We start from the raw sequence: 27,700 nt of genomic DNA, 5'->3' as shown, positions 1-27,700 counted from the left end.
CACTTTGAAAGAGTGGAAGTCTTTGGAAAATTAAAATTACTAAATACGTTAATTACATAAATACAAGAAATTATAATGAAGGAAAAGAGAATGAAAGAACAAACAGCTTTGGCGTGGCACCTGGCTGGCTCAGTTGGTAGAGCATTTGACTCTTGATCTCGAGGTCATGAGTTCGAGTCCTACATTGGGTATAGAGAGTCAATCAATCAATCAATCTTTAAAAAAACAAAACAAAACAAAACAAAAACCAGCTCTGAAGAGCAGTAGGATTGAGGAAATGTTTAGGTTGAGGAGTTTGATTATATTTGTGAAGTAAGAGGAAAGAGCTGGAAGAAGGAAGATGATGGAAGATATAAGGAGTTAAATGATGGTGGAAAGTCCTAGAGGATATAGGCTGAAATCAAGGACACAAATTAACCTTGAAGAAGTGAAGAGATTTCTTTTTCCCCCAAAAAAGGGAAACAAAGAAATGAAGGTGATTAATGGCACAGAGAATTTTTTATGATTGATTTATTATTATTTTTTAACAGAAGTTTATTCTTAAATGTATAGCAGGATCTAAGACTTACTCTAGCTATAGTTGACAATAGATGCTACAACAGACAGGGAATCCAGATGTTTAAACAGGAGTAGAATTAAGGAACACCATTTGTCTCAGACACAAGAGACAGCTTACTTTTCGTCAAATTTCTTAATTCCATCTATGGCCAGGGGGCCCTTCCCTGCAGCCTTTGCTTTTAGCTCCTTGAGTTTTTTCTGCCCCTCCTCTGTTTCTGCTTAAGTGCCTTATCTTCCTTGTACATTTCCTTGGCCTGCTTTTTGGGCTACTTCAGAAGCTTCTGCCATCCTTGTGGCCGGACATTGCACCTGCTGCCCCTTCAGAACAGAGACGTTTAGACAGTTGAAGGTTAGTAGATAATCATCATGTTAGAGAAGAGGCAACATCGGAGCCATCTACAGATTGGGAAAGTGGTCAAGAGTAGATTAGATAGGTAGGAAATGATTGATATCCAAGCAGTATGGGTAGTCCAGTTGAAGTTGTTAAATAACTTTTGTTAAATAGCTTTTGTTACCTCAGTCCCTAAAATGAGCAAGCTTTAAGAAACTGATGTCTGCCAGGATAAGAAGATGGAGACTCAAGAAACACAATTTTAATTTCTTTTTGTTTTTTGTGTAGGTCTCTTTAATTTTACAGCACCTAGTAAAAGTCCTTTGCCTTACCAGATTACTATCAATTTTTTTATTACTGTTAATTTTAACATCAGTACACCAATCCCAATGAATGCATGGTGTTCAGTTGTCATAGTCCTCCATAATTTCTAATTGTTTAGCTCCCAGGAGATTTGAGGTGTGATTTCTTCCTTTTTAACAGGGAAAAAAGTGCTCACTTTGGCAGCACTTAACTAAGCGGGGGCAGGGAGAAAAGACTACCTTGTTAGACATTGGAAAGGAAAACCTCTGGACTTTTTCTTACTGGGTACAGTGAAAAATTTACAGGGACCTTTTATAGAACAGACTGCCCCTTTAATTTGGTACTTTTTTAAAAACTAGTTTATTTACTCTGCTAAATTACACCTGATTTTGCCACCAGAACATTATCTGTCATTACTTCTTGGCCCCAGAGAAGAGTAGTAGAAAAAGTAAGAAGTAAATGAAGGATTAGTTGTAGTGGAAGGATTGCTTGGGGCTAGGGGATAATGGGTAATAATGAAGGAATTAAAGGCACTAGGGGAAGTAGTAGCCTATGGTGGAGCCCAAGTGGGACTTGAAGGGAGCTGATGAACTATGAAGTTAAGAGGGGGTTAAAAGTCATAATGAGAGTGAATCAAAGATAAAGTAGGAGGCAGGTAGGAGTAGAAGGCTGTAGATAGAGAGAGTTGAAAATTAAAAGACCTAGAAAGCAGGAGCAATTCTAACCAACAAGGAAATTTAAGGAGTTGTCATATTTCCAGGTTGTCAGATAACTATGTTGAGAAACAAGGCCAAGTTTTTAGAAGGGTAAACAGCATGGATGTTGAAATTTCCCAAGCTTTTATTTTTTTTAAATGATTTTATTTATTTATTTATTAGAGAGAGAGAGAGATGACAAGTAAGCGGAGCAGCAGGCGGGGGTGGGGGGGAGAGCAGGCTCCCCGCTGAGCAGAGAACCCCATGCGTGGCTCAATCCCAGGACCCTGAGATTATGACCTGAGCAGAAGGCAGAGGCTTAACCCACTGAGCCACCCAGGTGCCCCAAAATTTCCCAAGCTTTTAATCCTCAACAAGAGAACCAGTTTTGCTGTACCTTTGTAATAACAGATTTATCTCATGCCCTGAATGTTCCTACTTACTCACATATTCCTAAAACTTGACTAGCACTGAGGTACAAAGAGATTAAGTAACTGAGTTGCCTGGGTGGCTTAGTCTGTTAAACATCTGACTCTTGATTTTGGCTCAGGTCATAATCTCAGGGTTGTGGGATAGAGCCCAGTGATGGGCTCCTTGCTGGGCATGGAGCCTGCTTAAGATTCTTTCTCCCTCTCTCTCTACCCCACCCCTACTCTCCCTCTCTTAAAAAGAGAGAAGTAACTTTTCTTTGGTCATGTAACTACAGAATTAGAGGGGCACCTGGGTGGCTCAGTTGGTTGAGCATCTGCCTTCGGCTCAGGTCATGATCTCTGGGTCCTGGGATTGAGCCGTATCTTAGGCTCCCAGTTTGGTGGGGAGTCTGCTTCTCCTTCTCCCTCTGCCTCAGGCTCCCAGCTCGGTGGGGAGTCTGCTTCTCCTTCTCCCTCTGCCTCTCCCCCTACTTGTGCTCTCTCTGTCTCTGTATCTCTCCGAAATGAATAAAACAAACAAAAAATCTTAACAGCAGAGTCAGAGCTAGAAACCTCAGTTTCGTAGTTTTGGTTCATTCTATCATTTGTTGTCTATCTTTTAAAAAATATTGGTTCTTAAAAACATTAAGAACTAATTAGTAATCTCTTGAAATAGTATGGGAGGCAATACTTAGAGTCTTAAAGAGGTATACTATTCAAAATGGGTTTGGAACTTGGCACCTGGGGGAGGTGTAGCAGTGTCAAAGCTGACTCTTCTTGCCTTCAGTTCATATTTTGGGGTGGCTTGGCCTTCCTGTAGGCAGTCAGCAGTACCCAGGTGTTGACTGCCAATTACTGAACTGTTCTTCTATTCAAAGTAAGCATTTGAGGCACCCCCAAAGCAGTCTTGTTATATCCTACTATTCACCCAGATCACCTGAGGATCTTACTAAAATCCAGTTCTGATATAGTGGGTGCTGGGAGTGGAGTGCAAGATTGTACATTTCTCTCCTTTTTTTTCTTTTTTAAGATTTTATCTGTTATAGAGCAGGCATCCAAGTGAGGGGAAGGGCAGAGGGAGAGGGGAGGGACAGGCTGACTTGGAGCCTGATGCAGGGCTCAGTTCCTATCCCACAACCCCAAGATCATAAACTGTGCCAAAACCAAGCAAATGAGCCACGCAGGTGCCCCAAGATTGTGCATTTCTAATAAGCTCTTACGTGTTACCCTTGCTTCTGTTCCAAAGACTACTTTGAGTAGAAAGGCCCTAAAGAACTTTAAGGCAACATAGTTTAAAAATGATTTAATTTTTGGTGCTGCCTCTCAATTTTAATTTCTTGAATTAAGTAGATTTTACTTTGTTCAGTCTTATTTTGAAGGTCCAGTAGAGTACTGAATTAATACTGTGTAGTAGTTCACTGCTTACCAAGTAGTAGATAGCAGTCTTAACTGAGGCATCTTCAAACTGGCTACATTCACTCTTTGCTTTCTAATTCATGACAAGATCCCCCTGGGAAAAGGAACCAACTATATTTAGCTGACCATAGTAGTGACTTTCAATTTGACATTTCCTGTTGTTTTCCCCTTTCTTCTCTTTCCCTCAATTAATGTCATTGGTTTGAAGAAATGATAACCTCCTTAAAAAAAAAAAAAAAAAAAAAAAAGGTCTGTGTGTACCTCTGCTCTAGAACACTAATTTTCCTTTTTTTTTTATTTTTTAAGATTTTATTTATTTATTTGACAGAGAGAGGGAGATCACAAGTAGGCAGAGAGGCAGGCTGAGAAAGAGGGGGAACCAGGCTCCCCACTGAGCAGAGAGCCCGATGCGGGGCCCAGTCCCAGAACCCTGAGATCATGACCTGACCCGAACGCAGAGGCTTAACACACTGAGCCACCCAGGCACCCCAGAACAATAATTTTCAACATTTTATATATCATTTACTGGGATGGAGAGAAAGCATCTTGTCTTTGGGATAAAAGTATTTCTTCTGCCAAAGAACAGTCAGCCCTATCCCAAAACTGAATACTGTTAAGAGCCCGTGGAAACCAGGAAAAGGGTGGTGATATTAGCTGTGGTCCTAATAAAATAATGCCCTTCCTAAGACATTTGGATTTTGAGAATTTGACTCTGTTCTTGCTTATACAAGGCCTCCAAAGACTTTCTTGAAATCGGAATCACCTTACCTAATAGTTTTGAAGGCTCACAAGTGTTTCTGTGTGCTTTGGCAACCCCTCATTCTATCTGGGTGGGCTCTGAGGGTTGTATATAAGACTCTGCCCAAGGGCTATTTATGTATTTGATAAAGCTGGCCAGAAATTTTAAGTTCTGGTCTTCTTATTTTTGTTAAATTCAAAGAGCATTCGTTTTCCCTTCCCTTTCGCCTTTTCTTACTCAGAACAAACACAAATGGATCAGATGAGCCTGAGGATGCAGGGGCTGGTGAAAATAGGAAGGTCAATGGGAATAATTCTCCATCACTCTCAAATGGTGGTTTTAAACCTTCTAGGCCTCCAAGACCTTCACGACCACCTCCACCTACCCCACGTAGACCAGGTGCGTATTCCAGCACTAGGGATGTAGCTGTCAATACTGTGATTGTAAATAATGTTCTGTTTGGGAATTGACCTCAGGTAAGTGTCAGTTTTCTAGCTGTATTTTTACATTTAAGTTTTGGCCAAGAATGATCTTTCTATAGGTAGACTAATATGTGCCTTTTCCCTTAGTTTTTCCTCCAGGGTGAAGTTCTTGAGGGAAATGCTTTATTGAGAATGAAAAAGAAAAATGAGAACCATATTTGCATTATTAAAAGTATAGGCAGTATAGAAAAGATTGCAACTTTTTGGCAGGGTTTGTAATAGTGTGGACATAAGCATATCATATTGTCAGGGATCTGCTTGCTTATTTTCATTGTATCTTTTAAAAGAAATGACAAGTAACCCAATAATGCTAAAGGATACTCACATTTTGAAGCAAAAATTATACAACAAATGAACATATTTCATGTAGTAAAAATGTAAACATCTATAGGTAGAATACCCATTTTTCCCAATTACTCAGAATAGAATCTTTAATCTTTAATATTTCCTTCTGTATGTAGACAGACAATATAAAATAATTAAACCAAATATTATTGGAAAAGTAAACTAGTTATCTACAAATCATTTTAGTAAAAAACTTTGTTTTTAATTATACATCTTCCCCCTTTTTTGGTAGAAAAATGTGTTAATAATATATTCCTAGCCTTTACGATCATATGCTACTTTGTCAAAATATTGGTGACTTCCCTGAGGAATTGTTATGTCAAGTCTCTCTTGAAGACGTAATACGTACTTTATAACAATTTGTAATAATGCAATAGCTTAACAGATCTTCTTTAACTAACATCAAAAAATTGGTTTTTGATCTGCAGGGTTTCATAGAAAAGACAGTTTTAAAAATATGAAAAATTATAAAATGAACTTAAAGTACCAAAGGGTATCAGTGCTTTCCTTTTTATTTTTTTAAGTAGCTTTTATTTTTTGTGGTATCATGAAATCAGAATTTGTATGTGGCTCATAATTAATAAAGAGCCATTGGATAGATAGAACCTAAAAAGTTATTTAAAAAGTTTAAGTAATTTTCACCTGCATATCCATATCTTAAATTTTCTATTTGTCATTTATCTACCTTTTTACTTTTTATTTTTATTTTTTTTAAAGATTTATTTATTTGACAGACAGATCACAAGTAGGCAGAGAGGCAGGCAGAGAGAAGGGATGCAGGCTCCCTGCCTAGCAGAGAGCCTGATGTGGGGCTCGATCCTAGGACCCTGAGACCATGACCTGAGCCGAAGGCAGAGGCTTTAACCCACTGAGCCACCCAGGCGCCCCTACCTTTTTATTTTTTAAAGTTAAAATTCTGTCCTGAATTTGGAATTCTGAAAATAAAAGATTGTTGTTTTCCACAAATCTTTTATAGCATCTGTCAATGGTTCCCCATCTGCCACTTCTGAAAGTGATGGATCCAGTACAGGCTCTCTGCCACCAACAAATATAAATTCAAATACATCTGAAGGAGCAACATCTGGATTAATAATTCCTCTGACTATATCTGGAGGCTCAGGCCCTCGGCCATTAAATCCTGTACCTCAGGCTCCCCTACCACCTGGGTAAGTAACTGTTTTTGGTTACTATTTGTTTGCTTTAGGCTTCTGCATGTTCTTACTAATAAGGACAATAATACTGAACTTCATTCTTTAAAAAAACAATCCTAAAGCAGTGGTGATTGATTTTTGGGTAGCTGTGTCTAGAGTCAAACTGAACCAAAAAAACTCACCACATTAGAAATCCACACCCTCTCATTTCCGGGGCAAAGGTTTTTTGTTGTTTGTTTTGTGTTTTTTAAATTGAAGGACTCTGGACCATAGAAAGTTAACCAATGCAATTTAATAAAATAGACACCTAATTCGGATTACTTTCTCTTTGAAGGAGGAAAAAAAACACTTTTTAAAATAAAATTTTTCCATCATAGAGTCTTTATAGCAAAGTAATAATAATTTAAGAAACTGAGAAATTTAGTACTCATGATCCCATTTTAATCTCTACTAATTATTTTAAAAATTAATACTCTAATATTTTATGTACATATATACATTGTGGCATTTAGTTAATCCAGAGCTTGGAATCTAATTAAAATTAATTGCTTGATAAATTAAGAAACTCTCATGGTGAAACTTTTGGTTGCTAAACAGATATTATTTGTGGGTAGTTGGGCCATTTTCCTTTTGTGAAACCTACATGGGAAACCAAAATAGAAAATTATTTGTGCAAGGGATTAGCAAACAGAAACTTGTGTTCTCCAAAGTGATTGGTACTTCTAAATTGTGATGGTTCATTTCTGTCTTCTTCTCTTTGGAAATTAACCCATCAAGGAGACTAGAATAACCAGACTGATTTTGTCTGTTAGACTGTGCAGAGACACATCTGACAAAATCTTAGTCTGATTTCAGTTCTTTTAGAACACACATAGTGTTTTGCCTTTCGGTTAGCTCAGTCTTTCTTCAGATTTCAAAACATTAATTACAGCATTTTTTTTTCCCCACCAAGTCTTGCATATGCCATGATCAGATTGAGCTAGACTTTGTCTCCTGAGTGCATGTACCTCAAATCTCTTCAGAAATATAAGGCACCTCTTGAGCAGATACTGCTGCAGAAGTCTTATCCACTCTGTCATCCTCAGGATAACATTTTTTTACTTTATTCCTAACTTCTTTTGATACCTTCTTTAGATATTAACATGTTTATTTGCCTTAATTCTGTAATATGGTCATATAAGAGAAGATAGCAAAGATAAGTGCTTTATCAGTTTTTTAAATTTTCTGTTTAAGTTGGGAGCAGAGAGTGGACCAGCATGGGCGAGTTTACTATGTAGATCATATTGAAAAAAGAACAACATGGGATAGACCAGAACCTCTACCTCCTGGGTAAGTATCTGAATTAAAGAAGAAGAAAAGTTATTTATTCAGAACTATAGATTATATCTGTACAGAATCTTCCCTATATTCCTACTTTTCCTTTTCCTTTCAGCCTTTTCCGAAGCTTCCACAAAGCATTCACTTTGTGTTGTGGTAGGTGCAAACTAGAAAGGAGAGAGAATTGAACATGATGAATGATTTATTTTTATTCATTTCTGACCTAAAGATTCCATAGGTCTTGCTATTTCCATGTTTTCCTTTCTGTATTTTACCTGGCTCAAACCATAGGGTTTTAGAATTAGTTTCTTCAAGAGTAATTATTTTAATTTAATGGATTAATTTTAATTAGTTTTAGATTTAGATTAATTCTAATTAATTTTAATAAATTAATTTAACTCATTAATTTTAATGTAACTGAAAAAGAATTGTTATAGCCCCATCATATATATGAAGATAAAGTCCCTATTATATATATATAATATTGAAGTCATTGCAGAATAGTTGGGGAATTAAAGTCTATATTAATGCATGATATTAAGCATTTAACATTTACATTATAGAAAATGGAAGAAAATATTTTTATTCAGGGTAAGTCAGTAGCAAACATGGGGAAATATTTACTCTTGCTGTAATCTCAAATATACACTTAAAAGGTACTGTTTTACTTACTAATTAGCAGATAGTATCCAGTGTTGGTGAGTTTGTAGAGGAACTTTATCACGTAATATTGCTAGTGGTGGAGGGGCACCTGGGTGGCTCAGTGGGTTAAGCCGCTGCCTTCGGCTCAGGTCATGATCCCAGGTCCTGGGTTCAAGCCCCACATCGGGCTTTCTGCTCAGCAGGGAGCCTGCTTCCTCCTCTCTCTCTGCCTGCCTTTCTGCCTACTTGTGATTTCTCTCTGTCAAATAAATAAATAAAATCTAAAAAAAAAAAAAAAAAAAAAATATTGCTAGTGGTGGTATAAATTAGTTGCAATTCTTACAGAAAGTATATATAACTATAGTAATGCACATACCCTTAGTAATTCTGTCTAGGAAATTTATCCTAAAGAAGTAATGCAAAGGGAGAAAAAAAATGATGTATTAAAGGTATTTATTATTTTACTATTTATAATAGAGAATATTGGAAATAACCACAAACAACAAAGTAGAAATCAACAAGTTATTGTTTTAATGTTTACTTAATATTATGAACCCATTTGAGGGGCACCTGGGTGGCTCAGTTAAGTAGCCAACTTTTTTTTTTTTTTTTAAGATTTTATTTATTTATTTGACAGAGACAGAGATCACAAGGAGTCAGAGAAGCAGGCAGAGAGAGAGGGGGAAGCAGGCTCCCCGCTGAGCAGAGAGCCCGATGTGGGGCTCGATCCCAGGACCCTGAGATCATGACCCGAGCTGAAGGCAGAGGCTTTAACCCACTGAGCCACCCAGGTGCCCCAAGTAGCCAACTTTTGATTTAGGCTCAGGTCATGATCTCAGGGTTGTAAGATCAAGCCCCATGTCAGGCTCCATGTCAGTGGGGAGTCTGCTTGAGATTGTCTCTCTCCCTCTTCCCCACCCCCTGCATACTTTCCCTCTCTCTAAAATAAATAAATTAAAAAAAAAAATACCATGCACCCATGATCAGTTGTTGTAATTTTATGGGAAAAGTGCTTTTTGATATCTGTGAAAAGCTGTATATATAATTCTTTCCCTTCCTATTAAGATTTCAACAGTCAAAAGAACATTGGAAAGAAAGTGGGAGAACTTTTTTCTTAATTACTGTTTGAGACTTACCCACTAAATATGCATTGTATTTTTTTTTTTTTTTTAAGATTTTTATTTATTTATTTGACAGAGAGAGAGACCACAAGTAGGCAGAGAGGCAGGCAGAGAGAGGGAGAAGCAGGCTCCCCGCCGAGCAGAGAGCCCGATGCGGGGCCCAATCCCAGGACCCCAGGATCATGACCCGAGCCGAAGGCAGAGGCCTTAACCCACTGAGCCACCCAGGCGCCCCTGCATTGTATTTTTAAAATTGATACATCTTAACTTTTAAGAAAAGAAATTTTTAAAAGCATTTCTTTTGTGTTCACTTAACGACCATTTAAAAACATATAAAATAGAAAGAGTTCAGGTAAATCAAAAGTAATTTAAGGTAAAATCTTACCAAACCTGCACCAGGGCCAAGATAAAGTCCTGTTCAATTCATATCTGTATCACAAGTAATTATTGAATTAGGTTGGTTTTGTCCTGATTTAGCTGGGAACGTCGGGTTGACAACATGGGACGAATTTACTATGTTGACCATTTCACAAGAACAACAACGTGGCAGAGGCCAACATTGGAATCCGTCCGGAACTATGAACAGTGGCAGCTCCAACGTAGTCAGCTGCAAGGAGCAATGCAGCAGTTTAACCAGAGATTTATTTATGGGGTAAGCAGCCTGTTATACTATAAACTTAATAAGTATTTGTTTTTAACCTTTTTTTTTTGCATATGAAATGTTAAGTACTAAAAGACAAGAGGGCACCCAGTTGTTGCTGTTGATAGATACTATGTTTATATTTTGTCTTGAGTATTCTTTGCATGTGATCTATTCTTAACTCTTTGAAAACTTCTAAAGTTCAACCTCCTTTGCTTTATTAATGTCAAAAATAAAAAAGGAAGTTAGGACAACTTAAAATCCGTGGACAAAAGGATAATAAAAATAAACCCAAGTGGTTTGAAGAGAATTAAAACAGTTCTGAATTTAATACTCCCTAGCTTGGCAGAATATTTGAAGGTTTGGCTCTAAGAGCACCTGACTATTAAGTGGTTATATAGAACTAGTGACAGAATTGAATCACTTTGTAACATGAAAGCACAGTTTACCTAATTAATTAGTGCTCTGGGAGACTAAGGAAATTTAATTCCTTATATGATTATGCTAACTATATATTCTGGCTTCAAAACTGTATTATCTTTGGTATGCAAATATTTCCTTTTGGAAATGGTTTAAGGTTGTACATATTTTTCTTCAGAATAATATTGCAAAAATAGCTGTAAGTTCACCAAAATATATTAATGTTTTTTTAATGCAGTCTTTGGTGCTAGGAATTTTATAGTCTCTCAAATCATAAAGTATTACAGATCCTTTCTCTGAGGAGAGGAAAATAGTCCTTGGAGAAATAGGATTCTGTGGGCCAAACAAAAGGGATTTGTTTGAGTATTACGTAGAACTTAAAACCAAAGAAAATAAGGTCTTCAAGAGTTCAGGAGAAGCTGACCTCCATTTTCATCTCTTCCCCTCCACCACCATTGGTGTCATCCCTGTTAGAATACATCAGATTAAATTTCTGTCCTCTGAGCATTATTTCCCCCCTTTTCTCCATATTTTTATCTATTTCTTGGATCTAATCGCCATAACACTTTCATCCACTGATTTAAACAAATTCTTCTTTATCACCAGCCTTCCCTTCACTACCTAGTTATGACTAAGATTCTTTCATATAAGGGTTTTTCCTGCCACTTTCTATAGGCAGCAGTCATTATATTTCTTCCCAGTGGTTTTAGAAGTGAAATTAATTTGTCTCTTGCCTACCTGACCCTACCCATTTTTTTTTTCCTATGCTGTTTTACATCTTCCCTTCTTTCTAAATTATAATAGCTTTGATATACCTGGCCAGATTTCTTCTAGGGTTGAATGCCTAGTTTGCCTGCTTCTTTAAAGCTATTTTCCACATAGGTGTTCAGTGGAAAGAACATGGGCTTTGGAGTCAGACACATCTGGGCTTGAGTCCTAATAACACAGTTACTTTCTCTATATGACTTTGAGAAAGTCACTTAACCTCATCAGGGCTCATTTACTTTATCTGTTACAAAATTTCCTGAGAGGAATTTTTTTGAGGATTCTATAAAATAAAGTTCCTAATATGTTTGGCACATAGTATTATATGGATAGAAATGTTAGTTTTCATTCCCTCATATCCACATTGTAAATGTGCTCTTTATCTTACTTTTACAGTACATCATCTTTAAAAAAAACATTGTTTTGAAACACCGGTTTAGCATATATTTCCGGGGCACCAACAGTATATATTGCTTCATTGTAAACTTCACTAATTTGATACTCAGAGTCTTTGTTTCCCTGGTTATAGGTCAGTAGACTCTCATACACCTAGCTTTTTTTTTTTTTCCTTAAGTGGGCTCCACACCCAACGTGGGGCTTGAACTCACAATCCCAAGATCGAGTCACATGCTCTACTGACTGAGCCAGCCAAACACCTCTACACCTAGCATTTTTAGCCTCAGAATGGAAATGGTTGATGTTGGAACACTGTAATTGCTCTTCCTGGCCAATGGCTTCAATGTGTATGTCCCCAATTTACTTAACCAGGGAAGAGCCTTGGATCTTAGGCTTGGGCCTTGGAAAATTACCGCAATAGTTTGTTATATGCCAGACTTTTCAGACCTGTTCCATAACCAGTATTCAAACCTTTTTATAAGTGTTTATCCCTGGTCTCTCTGCTCTCAGTGCTTTTCATAATTGTGTCTGTCAGGAGGAGCAAGGCCAATTCTTGATAGGTCTGTCTTCCAAGAGTTGTTTAATCAGAGATAGAATGTCATATCCTTTAAAACTTTCAATCAGTTACCCAATTTCTGTAATAAGTCAGTGACGTGGGGAAAAAAACCCAGAGACAATAGGGGGAACTGCTATAGATTGAGAATTGAGACTCAACCAAGTGTAATGTGAGGACTTTGAATTTCAACTTGAATGAACAATCATAGGCATTTAATTAGTGACCAGATATTAGATGATAAAATTAACATAGATTCTTTGCCAGGTGTGATTAACAATTTTGTGGTTATAGAAGAAGATGTCCACAAATTTTAGAAAGACATGCTAAAATATATAGGGGTGAAATGACTAAATGATTCAGCAAAGAAGAGGGGAAAAAAGAAATTTTTTTTGGCAAAGTCTTAATACTTGTTGAGTCTTGGTGCTGGGTATATAGGGTTTACTTTCCTTATTTTTTTTGTACATTTTTTCCATTAATAATTTTTCTTTAAAAAACAGTTAGAAAATGGGGCGCCTGGGTGGCTCAGTTGGTTAAGCAATTGCCTTTGGCTCAGGCCATAATCATAGAGTCCTGGGATGGAGTCCCACATCAGGCTTCCTGCTTGGTGGGGAGTCTGCTTCTCCCTCTGACCCTAACCCGTCTCATGCTTTCTCTCTCTTTCTCTCTCTCAAATAAATAGATAAAATCTTTAAAAAAAAAAAAAAAAAAAAGGCAGTTAGAATCTATTATTTACTCATTTTATCTTACTAAAGGGGAAAGGGTTTAACCAAATCTTCCTGAGAGACCACATGTTATCTTCACTTTATTATACATTTAAACCAAAACATATCCATTAACCCTACATGGTCACTATGACCTTTGCTTCTCTTATTTTAATGGTTGAAAATGGTTTCCTTTTTTCTAACCAGACTTCTGTCTCTAGCAATGTGGTCATTAGAAACAGAAGTTTAAGAAATCTTCTTTACAGATCTGTATTTATCAACTCTTTACAACTGAAATTCTTTTCTTTCCCTCATCTGATAGCCTCTTCTTCCTACTCCCGCACCTCTTTCCACAATATTTGTATATACCCCATGTTTTGTATATGCTGCTTCTTTTTGAGTTAGAAATACAAGGTTAGTCTCAGCCATCTGGTGACCCTGAATACTGTGGTTTATAAATGACTCTTTGGGGATTTATGTATTTCTCCAGTTTACTGAGTTGTGGCTGAAGAAGAAAATGATCTTTTGAGGGTAAGGATTACATATTTGTAATATTTGAATTTCACATAATTTCAAGCATTAATGTTTACAAAGATTTTTTTTTCCCTCCAGAGCGTATTGGCATATATCCATTAACTGTGTGACCCATCTCTAAGACATGAACTCTGTAAAAGGGTGTTACATTGCACATGACCAGGGAAGACTGGTAACCACCAGAGCTCATAACCCTTGCTTTCAAGGTTCTAATTAGGTTGTTCATTATTTCACCTTTTTCTTGATGTTGTTGTTGTTGTTCTTTTTAGAATCAAGATTTGTTTACTACATCACAAAATAAAGAATTTGATCCCCTTGGTCCCCTGCCACCTGGATGGGGTAAGTCCTGTGATTTTTTTCATTGCATTTGTCATTTTAAAAATCAGGTATTTATGGATGATAGCCTGCTCTTGCTTGAGTGAATATCTTGGAAGTTTTTGGGGTGTGTCAGTTCAATTCAGAGAGCCAAACAAGTATTAAATTTCCCAGAAGTTCTAAGTTGATTGTCTTATTACAATTAATTTTTATTGGAATTCAAAGTTATTTTACTCTTTTAAAGTTTAAAAATACTTTGGGCATTTAACAATAAAAAGAAATGGATGGTTAATACACAGAACGTTCTGAATGGACCTCAAGGGGATTATGTATAGTAAAAAAAAGTCCATCTTAAAAGATTATATACCATATGATTCAGTTTATGTAATATAGTCAAAATGACAAAATTAGAGAAATGGAAAACAGATTAGTAGTTGCTAGGAGACAGAGCCAGTGGCAGGTGGGTGCAAATACAGGAGGTAATATAAGTAGTTCTTGTGTGGCGGTGAAGTAGTTCTGTGTCTTTGCCATGGTAGTGATTACACAAATCTATACATAAGGGATAAAAGTGCATAGATTATACATTCACAGTAATGAATTTAGCTTAAAATTTGGTGAAAATTAAATAAAGTCTGTAGTTAACAGTAATGTATCAGTTTCACTTTCCTGATTTCAGTATTATACTATGGCTATATAAGATATTACCATTGGGGGAAACTGGTGAAGGGTACATGAGATTCTTAGAATAATTTTGGAACATCCTGTAATGATTATTTCAAAATAAAAAGTTATATATTTTTACCATATTTGTGCTTCTAAAACACTGTTCATAGTTTGGTTGAGTTGATGTAATTTTGAAAGAACAGTGGAAGGGGAACATGTTAGGGTGGGACTTTGTGCTTGGGTATGTTTTGTTGTTGAGTACATTTATCTTAGTATTAAAATTCTATAAATAGATTTTACATACCCTACCAGATTTTTGTTTTATGGTAATATGTGAATCCTAGCACAGTAGCAAGTTTTCAGAATAAACAGCAATATAGAAGTTTTGCATGGATGTCAAAGAGAGTATAGAAAGAAACGTGGGGTACCTGGGTGGCTCATTGGGTTTGAACCTCTGCCTTCGGCTCAGTTCATGACCTCAGGGTCCTAGGATCGAGCCCCGCATCAGGCTCTCTGCTCGACGGGGAGCCTGCTTCCCCCTCTCTCTCTACCTTCCTCTCTGCCTACTTGTGATCTCTCTTTCTCTGTCAAATAAATAAATAAAATCTTTAAAAAAAAAAAAAAGAAAGAAAGAAAGAAGGAAACAGCTAAGTAAAGCCAGCCATGGAACTAGTTGAAGTTTTGTCTTCAAGAGCGCAGATATTTCATAACTTGGGGGTAAAATCAGAAAATGATGTTTCTAGATAGTCTGGGAGGCATTGGTACCAAAATAGATTGCTCTAGCATTACTTTATTGAGGAATGGAGAAAAATGGATGTGTCAAGGTCACGTGAATCTGGGCAGTAGATGATACTGGACATAAAGTTTGCCTTTGAGAAGTTCCATTGCCCTTTGGTTATTTATCCTTAACACTCTGTGAAACAAAGAGGTAAAAAACATGATAAGTAATACTTACAATTGTTACTGTATTAGCATGTAATAAAGGGAGGGCATTTGAAAGTGAACTGTGAATTTCTGTCTTCACCAAAGCTTGGTAATGTGATAAGGAGTCTTCTGTGTTGGAGTCAGAGTGGAGAATGCATGGTTGGTATGAAGTAACTTTAGAAAAGGGAATGTTGCCTTTATATAAAGCATATTGAACCAGGCCTGTCAGATTGCTTTTACTACACATCGATGGTTTTCCCAGCTTTATTTCTAGAATTGTTGTATGTCTGTATTATAGAGGAGAAATTAATGCAATTAAAGGATGTATCTGAAGGTCACGTATTATCCTCTTAATGACCAGTGAGTGACCAGTTAGCTTTTGTCAGAAACATGGACCTTCTCCAGACCAGTTATAGGAAAAAATTACCACTTGCTCATTAGAAGCATGAATTGTAGGCTGTGTTGCCTTTATGCAAAGAAGCTTTTCCGGGTGCTTGGATGACTCAGTCATCAAGCGTTTGCCTTCAGCCAAGGTCATGATTCCAGGGTCTTTGGATCGAGTCCTGCATCAGGCTCCCTGCTCAGTGGGGAGTCTGCTTCTCCCTTTCCCCCTGCCCCTCTGCCCTGCTTGTGCTGTCTCTCTCTCACTCTATCTCAAATAAAATCTTTAAAAAAAAATTTTTTTTAATTAAAAAAAATTCCTGCAAGCTCTGGTGCTTTCTGTATGTATTATTATTTACATATATAAATATAAATTATAAATAAATATATTTATTAATTAATTATAATTAATATTTATTTATTATTATAAATAATAATTTATTACTGTTAGGATCTTTCTCTTTTTTCCTAACTAGCCAACAACTCTTCCCTGAAATACTGCCTCTAAAGACCCAATCCCAGCTTACCCATGTTATGAGACTCTTTCCTTATTTTACATTCTGCTTATTTTTAGGTTTCACACTTCTGAAGTTGAAATGTACCCCCCTTCCTAGATGAGTTCATGATTACCCTGTTACTTAGACTAAGCATTGCTTTATGACTCTCTGCCTTTGGGGCACATGCCTTATTTGTGGAACCAGTGACAACACTGGTACTGTTACAGACAAAACCCTACCTGAGATATCTTCAGGATTTACCCAGGAAATAAAACCCCAATTCATAGCGTGTGCTTACATTCTGAAATAGACAGCATTATTTTTGTGACACAATATGTTATTTATTTATGAATGAATCAATGAGAAGGTTCCATGTGGGGCTTGAACTCACAACCCTGAGATCAAGACCTGAACTGAGACCAAGACTCAGATACTTAACCGACCTAGCCACCCAGATGCCTCATCCTTTCAAGCTTTATATGCTAGGACTAGACATTACCACCTCACAAGCTGACAGTGAAGAATTTTTAATACATGCAAACTAAAGAGGCTGGAGAACAAAGAGTGTTTTTGGTTCAATAGTGTAGTCTAATAGGGCTTTGTATACCTGGTTTTACCCATCAAGTATAAAAATACTTTCTTCAAGGGGCGCCTGGGTGGCTCAGTGGGTTAAAGCCGCTGCCTTCGGCTCGGGTCATGATCCCAGGGTCATGGGATCGAGCCCCGCATCGGGCTCTCTGCTCAGCGGGGAGCCTGCTTCCTCCTCTCTCTCTCTCTGCCTGCCTCTCTGCCTACTTGTGATCTCTATCTGTCAAATAAAATAAATAAAATCTTAAAAAAAAAATACTTTCTTCTTTTGAGAGTTGCTGTGAAAGAATACATAGAACAGCAAGAAGCTTCTGGTTTTTACGTTTTATTCATCAAGTCAGGAAGGGCTCTGATCTGCATTCCCTTTGCTCTTCAGTAATCTCCGTATTGTTTATCATGTGACTTTTTTCAATAAAAATCAGCTCTATAGTCACAGTACTTCCTCTCATTAAAAGCAGATGAGCCTTCAGTTTGCAAGTGCGCCCACCTTTTGAAATTTTGTTTCTCACAGCTTCTTTCAAGAAATGTTGGTATCAGCAGTATATACTTAGAACATACATAGAAAAGAAGTTTTCTATTGAATTTATTCGGCTTCATGTTAACTTTTGAAGAGAAAATCTCTGGCCCCGAAGTCTGAACTTACGTGGCAGATACGCACTTGGTATTATTTTTAGATTATAAAAATTATTTTAAAAATTACTTGGATAGAAAAAAAATTCCAGATTCTGCAAATATATTTTAAAATTTTAAATTTAATGTGACTGCCAAGAATATTAACTAACATTATTTTGTAGCTGTAGCACTGTGGATGCTTCTTTTTACCTCAGAGACAGACTTAAATTTGGTTACTTTCACACTCAAGATGTCATGACCAGTGAAGCCATTGTTAATATTCACAGTGTGTCACAAGATGCAGAATCACATTTATCTGTATGTAACACATACTTGGGGTTCTCTTTCCATTATGGCTCAAGTGATGTAAGTAGCTGAGATGTTAGTATGGGGTTCAAGATACTCACCAGTATATCCATTCTAACCTCCCATATTACCACTATACTCGAAATAATGGAATTAGTGCTGGAGATAACAGTTGAAAGTTACCAAATACTAACTTGACATAGCTATATAATTTGGCTCAAGACTTGTCCTGCAGTAGCTTGCTCAGAGAAAGATACAAAGGATCTAAATAAATGTTTTTTGTGAAAAATAGCTACCAACTTTTCAAACCATAAGGGATTTAAAACAAACAAACAAACAAACAAAAAACTTGATCAGCTTGGAATTAACCTTAAAGTTTTATTTGAAATTGCTAATTTTAAGAAACTATCCTTTTAAAAATATTGGAATCCATTCTATATTCTTCGTTACTTCACTTACCTCATTTTGAAACATCTAAAAAAATTCAGGTATAGAAATTATCTTTTGAAGAAGAATTGGTAATGGAATAGAGAATTCAGTGGTTTAAAACAACAAACTTAATATTAAAATTTCAAGGACTGACTCTTCTTTTATTAAAAGAGAAAATAATATCTACATGTCTCCTAAACCTTACTGAGAAAGCTCAGGAATTCAGGGGAAATTGTGTAGAATGGGAATAAGAAAACAAGGAGAATCCTAAAGCAAGAGGTAGATGGAGGAAAGAAGCTGCAGTTTCAAAGGCAGTAAACTAAAGAACTGAGCCCTTTGCCCAGCCTTTGTATAGAAGGTTTCTTTAGATATTTAGGATTTGGGAACTGAGTGTATTAGGGAAGAGGATATATTTTGAAACAGTGTCTTCTAGTTGAATAATGCCTAGCATATAGCAAAGAAACAAGTTATATCCTTCCCCCCCATTGTATTTTAAGAAAGGAGGTGATGTGGTATGCAAAAAATGGCTTAAAGAGACCTGACTTTCCATCCTGTCATTATTACTCAATTCTGAGATTTTGGGCAGATCACTTAACCTGTCCAGGTTTCCCTATCATGAAGATGAAATGAAACTATCTACTCCTGGGACTAATATTAAGGATAAAATGAGGTCATGTATGAAAAGTTAAAATGTTAATTATTCTTGCTGCCTTTGGTTAGATTGAACAAAAAGGTCTTATAGGCAGGACATTGCGAATTAAGTCTGTTTAGCTTCTAAAATGTAATGATATTTTAATAGCTCTAGCAGGTATATGAATTTAAAAGTGAAAGAATAAATCAAACCTCTTAAAGTTGTGATTTGGAAGCTATAAAAATCAGTGCAATGAGAAATGGGCAAATTCAGCACATTTTATTTTAGTTTGTGGAAGAAGACAATGCCAACCCTAATGCTTTGCCTTTTTTTTTTTTCTTTCTTTAAGAGAAGAGAACAGACAGCAATGGTAGAGTATATTTTGTCAACCACAACACTCGTATCACACAGTGGGAAGATCCCAGAAGTCAAGGGTAAGAAACTTTCAGTTACTAGTATATAGATAATCTCGTGAAGATTGTACCCTATTTCTGACTCAGTTATGGAAAAAATCAAGTTACAAGTTCTTCCCCCAAAGTCCTTAAACATTACTCACCCATATACTTTAGAAAGAGAAAAAATTACACTTATTATTGTATATAACAGATGTGGGTTTCTTGAGAGTACAGGAAAAAAGTCATTGGTTCATACAAATATTCTATGTATTTAAAAATTCCTATTTATTATTAGTAAGTCCAGATTAATAGCTCTAACGCAGGGTTTTGCAACCTGAGATCACTAGAGAAAATTCAGGGAATACGTGACTTAAGGGGGAATAAATGCAGATTCAGTTATATTAACTTTTACCTGAAATTGAGTGTTTCCATCCATTTTGGTTGTAAGCTACAACCATAGTGGAATTAGTAGTGCCTTGGACTCTTCCTACCAGTAGAAATCATACGTTTTTTAAAATAGCATTTTGCAGTTGTTGCAATTATCTCAAAATATACTTTACACGTATTGCAAGAACTTGCTAGTTAATATATTGACAAAGAGACACATACTATTATTACAAGTTTTCCTTTGCATTTAAGTATAATTAACATAAGGTATTATATTAGTTTCAGGTATACAATATGGTGATTTGACATTTATATACATTATGAAATTATCACCTAATAAATCTAATTACCCTCTGTCACCAAAGTTATTACAGTATTACTGGCTGAATTCCCTTTGTTGTACTTTACATCCTTGTGACATTTATTTCATAACTGGAAGTTTGTATCTCAAAGACAAGTTTGTCTTTTTAATGTTTGGTAACTGTGTATATACTTGCCCATCCTTTCTTCCTTCATTCCGAGTGAGGGAGCAGAAGCAAGGGGAGCAGCAGAGGGAAAGGGAGAAGCAGGCTCCCCACTGAGCAGTCAGCCCAATGTGGGGCTCAATCCCAGGACCCCAGGATCACGACCTTAGCCAAAGGCAGACGCTAACCAGCTGAGCCGCCCAGGCACCCCTACTTGCTTTTCTTTGTAGCATTATGTAATAGTACTTGTATTAGTTTGTTAGAGCTGCCTTAACAAAGTACCACAAATTGAGTGGCTTAAACAATAGAAATTTGTCTCATAGTTCAAGAGATTCAGGAGGTTAGACGTCTAGAATCAAGGTATAGGCAGGGCTTTGCTCCCTTGGAAGGCACTAAAAGGATTTGTTCCATGCCTTAGCTTATATCCATTACTATCATGGAACAGAAACAATGATCCTTATTGAGGATATAGAGAAATTGGGGAACTCTCCTGCATTGCTGGTGGGAATGTAAAACAGTGCACAACTGTGGAAAACAATTTGATGGCTCCTCAAAAAGCTAAACATAAATTAATGTATCCAGCAGTTCTCCTAGGTATACCCAAAAGAAGTGAAAGCAAGGACTCAAACACATCCTTGTATACTTACGTTCATAAATCGTGTTATTGACAGTAGCCAAAAGGTAGAAGCAACTTACGTGTCCATCAGCAGATGGATGGATAAACAAAATGTGATGTATACATACAGTGGAATATTATCCAGCCCTAAAGAGAAAGGAAATTCTTTTTTTTTTTTTTAATTAACATATAATGTGTTATTTGTTTCAGGGGTATCGGTCTGTGATTCATCACAGACCTATAGTGAGTACACAGCAGTCCCCACAACTCGTACCCTCCCCGGTGTCCATCACCCAGCCACCCCATCCCCACCACGCTCCACTCCAGCTTCTGGTAGTTTGGTTTGTGGCAGTGTAACTGCAGTCTTCACATAGCATTCTTCAGGTCTGCAAGTGTCAAGTGTCCAAATTTCCCCTTTTTATAAGGACTCCAGCCCTATTGGATTAATGGCTCACTGTATTCCAGTATGATCTCATCTTAACTGATAATGTCTGCAGTGACCCTATTTCTAAATAAGGTCACATTCTGCGCTCCTGATGGTTAGTATATAGGAATCTGTGGATGAACACAATTCAGCCCATAATAAAATCTAATACTGTGCATTTATCAGACCACCAGAGGGTTCCATTCTGCAAGGAATTTGGCAAGCTGTAAAGTTGGAGAGCAGTCTCCCCAAGAATTCCCTCACTTCAGACATCAACCACAAACTGGGAGATCCCCCAAAATTGCTCTCACTTCAGGCCAACTGGGTATGGATTTAGGGGTTCCCACAACCACTTTCAGGTTTGATAACTCACTTGAGAGACTAGAACTCACTTGAAGCTTGTTATACTCACAGTTACATTTATCATAGGGAAGGCATACAAATTACAAGCAGCAGAAGGAAGAAAGACAGGACAGAATGTGAGAAGGTTCTAAATACCCAGAACTGATATGGAGTATTATATGTGGAGGATTAGCAACCAGCAAATCTCACCTGAGTCTCTTACATCCAGAGTTTTTATTGGGGCTCCATTATGTACTGCTTGCATTGCTAACCTTTAGTCTCTAGCCCTGTCCCAGAGTTTGAGCTAATATCTTCAGTGTCTAGTTACTCCAGAAGTTTTAGTTGATGGGAGGTGTCCCAAAGCCTCCATCATAAATCACTTGTTGACTGTCTGGTGTTCAAAGTTCCCAAGCAAACAGAGGTATTCCTGACATGCAGGACATTCCAGAGGCCTAGCGATCACCTCCCAGTAACAGAGGGCAGAGGCCACACCTCTCTTTTGGTATGATTAATTATTCACACATCCCTTGACTCAAAGTTAAGAACCTTTGTTCTGATAATACAGTTTAAATTTAAAATCTGCTTCTGGATACTAACGTCACATTTTTTATGTTAATATTTAACTTAAATATATTCAGTTTCCCTAAAAGGAAGAAGAATTTCAAAGGTAACATTTTAAATTGCTCTGTAAAATTCTCTCTTGAAGGACAGAATGAACTATGTCACCTTTCTGTAATTTACTATCATTTTTTGTTCCCCCTTAGACTTTTAAAAAGTCAGAGCTGAAGTGAGAATCGTATCTTAATAAACAGTACAAATGACCCAGTTCTATCCTGTTTGTTTTCAAGACAACAGTTTGTTACTGAGCTTATCTTGAAAATAAAATTATAACAAATAAATGTTAACTTTTAAAAAATTTTTGGTAATCCATTTTATCTGACATTTCTGTTCAGCTCTGTGAATAAAGCTAAATGTTCTTAACCTTTCAACACAGTTTACAGAATACTGTTCTGAACAATGGTTCTTAGCCTTTTATTCCTCTGAAGTACATTTGAGGAAGATGACAATCCTGTCAGCAGTAGTGGCTCTCTAAAACCAGTCAGCTTAAATGCCCCCAACCCCTCCCCTTCTTTTCTGATGTGAACTTGGACATTTCCATTTTTTTTTCCCCTTCTCTCACTGAACCCACCAGGTGAGAAAATCTGAAGCTGTAGAATAGAGGAAAACAAACTAGCAAATATGGGTAAAAACTTGGAACACTTATACCTAACTAGTTAAAAAGACTAGTTGCCATTATGACAGAACACACAAATACAAACTACAAAGGAGGTATTCAATAATTCTCTACCCATTCTAGTGGAATATTTTAAAATGCAAAAATGTCTTAAGTTCACAAGTAAGCAGTTTTGAATATTTATGCTTATGCCCCAGTTATTTTAATATATAACAAATAAAAATGCACTATTGCCTTATAATCTAGTTCCTGTTTTGAAACTCAGGTAGTGGGGTGCCTGCATGACTAAGTCATTAAGTGGCTGCCTTCAGCTTGCGTTGTGATGCCAGGGTCCTGGTATCGAGCCCCATATTGGGCTCCCTGCTCTGTGGGAGGCCTGCTTCTTCCTCTCCCACTCCCCCTACTCGTGTTCTCTCTCTGTGTCTTTCTCTGTTAAATAAAATCTTTAAAAGAAGCAGAAAACGAAACAAAACAAAAAAGCTCACATAGTATTTGCAGGGTGAAAGTTGTTGCCATACACACAAAAGCTGAAAAACTTGGCAAATGCTGTGCTAGCAGTCTGAAGGAAGTACTTTGAGAGACTCAAAAAGAATGATCAGTATATAGTAGGGGGAATACTAATAGTTACAACTTGAGGGTTACTATGTGTGAAGCTTTTTACTTACATTGTCTCACTTATTCCTCTTACAGTCTTACTATATATACATTCTTAACTGCAGTTGAGAGAGATTAACCAAAGTCTAAAGATAGGTATTAAGAAGTGGTTAGAAATACTTCAGAAAGAACAGTTGAGTTGCTTTAGTAGAGGAATAATTAAGATCTTCTGGACAAGGGGAAAGTCTTCACTTGGAGGTATAACAGATCATGTCTTGTTAAGGGAAATGGTGAATAGCACTACACTTGGAAATCACGGGCTTCACGGAAGGGAGTTGGAGTTAGAGTGCGGGGTTAAACCTGAAAGGGAACACTGAGGGCAGAGTGAGTGCCCCATGTTGAGAGTTCAGGGCTTATCATTCACTAGTAGTGTGAACAGTGAATATCACTTTAAGAAGAGAGTTAATCATGATCAGAGCTCTGTTTTAGTACTCTGTCAGCAATATGAAATGAATGTAGGACCAGAGTGAGACTAGAGGCAAGAAAACCAGTTTGGTGGCCATTATGAAATTTTAAAAGAGAGATGAATGATGCCAGGGTAAGGATGTTCTTGGGGACTGAAAACAGTGATGAAAATGAAGGCTTCCAAGGCAGAATGGGCAGAACTTGGGTTACCAAAAGGTGTTTAGGTGGGTTATTAGAGGGGATTACAGGCCAGGTAGGTGGAAACAGGGTGATTCCATGAATCTATTGACATGTTTAACATGCTTATAGGATATCTATAGAGAGGTCTAGTAAACAACGGGAAACACTGGACTAAGTGATCTAAATGATGCTGCATTTATGGATGATTTTTGTTTTGTGTATTTGGGAAACAAACAGCTCAACATTTTTTATTTGTATTTTTTCCTATGTTTTGTAGTCAATTAAATGAAAAGCCCTTGCCTGAAGGCTGGGAAATGAGATTCACAGTCGATGGAATTCCGTATTTTGTGGACCACAATAGAAGAACAACCACCTATATCGATCCCCGCACTGGAAAATCTGCCCTGTAAGTTTTCTAAACATTGTAGATTAAAAGTAAAACCGATTTCTAAGATTTTGTTATGAAGAGCTAAATTAGCAGGGAGTACAGTTCTCACTGTTTCTTGAGTTGGGTTGCCCAGAAGTCATTATTCCCTAAATATTTTGTATTTTTTATTGCCCTATTTATTTATCACCATATTTTCTCATAGAGATCTTTCATATTTGTTATCTATTCACATAGCACTAAAAAGGTTATTTATTTTTGTTTGTTTGTTTGTTTTAAATTTTATTTTTTATAAACATATAACATATTTTTATCCCCAGGGGTACATGTCTGTGAATCGCCAGGTTTACACACTTCACAGCACTCATCATAGCACATACCCTCCCCAATGTCCATAATCCCACCCCCCCAACCCCCCTCCCCCCATCAACCCTTAGTTTGTTTTGTGAGATTAAGAGTCACTTATGGTTTGTCTCCCTCCCAATCCCATCTTGTTTCATTTACTCTTCTCCTACCCCCTTAACCCACCATGTTGCATCTCCTCTCCCTCATATCAGGGAGATCATATGATAGTTGTCTTTCTCCGATTGACTTATTTCGCTAAGCATGATACCCTCTAGTTCCATCCACGTCGTCGCAAATGGCAAGATTTCATTTCTTTTGATGGCTGCATAGTATTCCATTGTGTATATATACCACATCTTCTTTATCCATTCGTCTGTTGATGGACATCTAGGTTCTTTCCATAGTTTGGCTATTGTAGACACTGCTGCTATAAACATTCGGGTGCACGTGCCCCTTCGGATCACTACGTTTGTATCTTTAGGGTAAATACCCAGCAGTGCAATTGCTGCATCATAGGGTAGTTCTATTTTCAACATTTTGAGGAACCTCCATGCTGTTTTCCAGAGTGGTTGCACCAGCTTGCATTCCCACCAACAGTGTAGGAGGGTTCCCCTTTCTCCGCATCCTCGCCAGCATCTGTCATTTCCTGACTTGTTAATTTTAGCCATTCTGACTGGTGTGAGGTGGTATCTCATTGTGGTTTTGATTTGTATTTCCTTGATGCCGAGTGATGTGGAGCACTTTTTCATGTGTCTGTTGGCCATCTGGAGGTCTTCTTTGCAGAAATGTCTGTTCATGTCCTCTGCCCATTTCTTGATTGGATTATTTGTTCTTAAAAAGGTTATTTAGAAATTATCAGTACAGTGCTGCTTACCAGTTAATCCCTGATTTCTGATGCCTGCTTTCTTTCAAATCTCCTGTTACTAAAGTAACTTTCTGTTTTGTTTTGCTTAATGTGTTTTGTTTTAGGTGTTTTTTGTGGCAAAATACGTATAGTAGAGTTTTATAGAGTACCTTTTTAACCATTTTAAGTGTACAATTCAGTGGCATTAAGTACCATCACTGTCCGTCTCCAGAATATTCTTTCATTCCATACTGAAACTCTATGCCTATTTAACAATAACTCTCCTATCCCCTTTTTTTCCTTAGCCCCTGATAACGCTTAAACTTCCTGTCTGTGAATTTGACCTCTCATGTAAATGGAATCATATGGTATTTGTGCTTGTGACTGGTTTATTTCACTTAGCATTATATTTCTAGGGTTCATCTGTGTTACCATTTGTATCAGAATTTCACTCCTTTTCAATGCTTTAATCCTTTGTAGTGTATATGTATATGCCATATTTTATTTATACATCTGTTCATGGACTTTTGGGTTGCTTCAGACATCTTTTGACTATTATGAATAACGCAGCTGTGAATGTGAGTGTACAAATACCTGTTTGAGGTTTTGTTTTCACTTCTTCTGTGTATATACTCAGAAGTGGAATTGCTCAGTCAATGGTAATTTTTTGTTTTTTTGAGGCACTTCAAGACTGTTTCCACCGTGGGTATACCATCTTACATTGCCACCAAAAATGTACACAGGTTCCAGTTTTTCCTGTCAGTGGTTGTTGTTTTCTGTTTGTTTTTTAAAACTGTCAACCTGATGGTTATGAAGCGGTTTCGCTCGGTTTTTATTTGTATTTCTCTAATGATTCATGATTTTGAGCATCTTTTCATGTGCTAATTGACCAAATATTTGTATATCTTCCTTAAAAAAAAGTCTGTTCAACTTCTTTGCCCATCTTTGAATCTGGTTGTTTTTTATTGTTGAATTTTAGAAGTTCTTTATATTCTGGATATTAATCCCTTATGAGATACATCATTTGCTATTATTTTCTCCTAATCTTTGCATTCATGTAAGTTTTATAGCTTTAACTCTTAGGTGTAGGTTTTGGGTCCATTTTTAGTTAATTTTTGTAAATGGTATTGGGAAAGGGTCCAACTTTATTTTTTTGCAAGTGATGATCCAATTTTCCAAGCCTTTGTTGAAAAGACTGGTGAATGATCTTGGCACCCTTGTCAGAAATCCTTTGACCATATATATGCAAGGTTTATTTCTGGAGTTTATATTTCATTGGTCATTGTAGTTGTCTTTATTCTAGTTCTACACTGTTTTCATGACTGTAGGTTTTACTAAATTTTGAACTCAGGAAATGTGAGATCTCCAAGTTCTTTTGAGATTGCTTTGGCTTTATAGGGTCCCTGAGATTTCATGATTTTTAGAATAGAATTTTGTATTGCTGCAAAAAATGTCATTAGGATTTTGATAGGGGTTGCATTGAATTTGTAGTTCTCTTTGGTTTGTTTTGACATCTTAACAATATGACATCTTTTAAGCCTGAACATAGGGTGTCTTTACATTTATTTGTCACCTTTAATTTCTTTTTCAACAATTGTTTGTAGTTTTCCAGTATACAAATCTTTTCTCCTTGGCTTAGTTAATTCCAGAGTTTTTTTTAATGCTGTTTGTAAATGGGATTTTTTTTTTTAATTTTTCAGATTGATTATTAGTGTATAGAAATGCAACTGATTTTTGTGTTGTTTTATATCCTACTTTGCTGAATGTACTTATTGGTTCTAATAGTTCTTTGGAATCTTTAGGATTTTCTAAATAGAAGATTATGTCATCTTCAAACAAAGAAAATTTTTACTTCTTCCTTTCTGGACACCTTTTTTTTCTTTTCCTTGCTTGATTTCCCTGGCTAGAACTTCTAATACTATGTTGAGTAGAAGGGAAAGCAGGCGTCCTTTCCTTGTTCCTGATCTTTGAAGGAAAGCTTTCATTTTCACCATTGAGTATGTCAGCTGTGGGATGTTCATAAATGGCTCCTATACTGAGGGAGTTCCCTTCTAGTCCTCTTTTGTTGAGTGTTTTTTTCACCATAGAAGGATGTTAAACTTTATCAGTGTTTTTTTTTTCTTTCTCTCTCTCTCTCTCTTTTTTTTTTTTTTTTTT

The 27,700-nt window shown here is 36.8% G+C and overlaps 1 protein-coding gene across 5 annotated transcripts in view; it reads left to right on the top strand.

Moving 5' to 3' along the window:
- Positions 1-27,700, top strand: part of LOC111141415 (itchy E3 ubiquitin protein ligase) — a 140,575-nt gene that overhangs the window by 87,611 nt on the left and 25,264 nt on the right. For 4 of the 5 annotated variants that reach the window (XM_022493946.1, XM_022493945.1, XM_022493949.1 and 1 more), the window contains 7 exons: positions 4,694-4,851; positions 6,256-6,445; positions 7,664-7,759; positions 9,988-10,162; positions 13,792-13,861; positions 19,218-19,302; positions 24,247-24,375. In XM_022493946.1, the coding sequence (XP_022349654.1) occupies positions 4,694-4,851; positions 6,256-6,445; positions 7,664-7,759; positions 9,988-10,162; positions 13,792-13,861; positions 19,218-19,302; positions 24,247-24,375 (903 nt within the window). The remainder of the gene's footprint in view (positions 1-4,693; positions 4,852-6,255; positions 6,446-7,663; positions 7,760-9,987; positions 10,163-13,791; positions 13,862-19,217; positions 19,303-24,246; positions 24,376-27,700) is intronic. The other variant, XM_022493948.1, reaches the window with a different exon arrangement.

Source organism: Enhydra lutris, unplaced genomic scaffold (assembly GCF_002288905.1).
Source record: "Enhydra lutris kenyoni isolate GAN:26980312 unplaced genomic scaffold, ASM228890v2 scaffoldscaffold6, whole genome shotgun sequence".
Classification (NCBI taxonomy): Eukaryota; Metazoa; Chordata; class Mammalia; order Carnivora; family Mustelidae; genus Enhydra; species Enhydra lutris.
The sequence above is the reverse complement of the archived record's forward strand: the minus strand, read 5'-3'. Positions and strand labels throughout refer to the sequence as shown.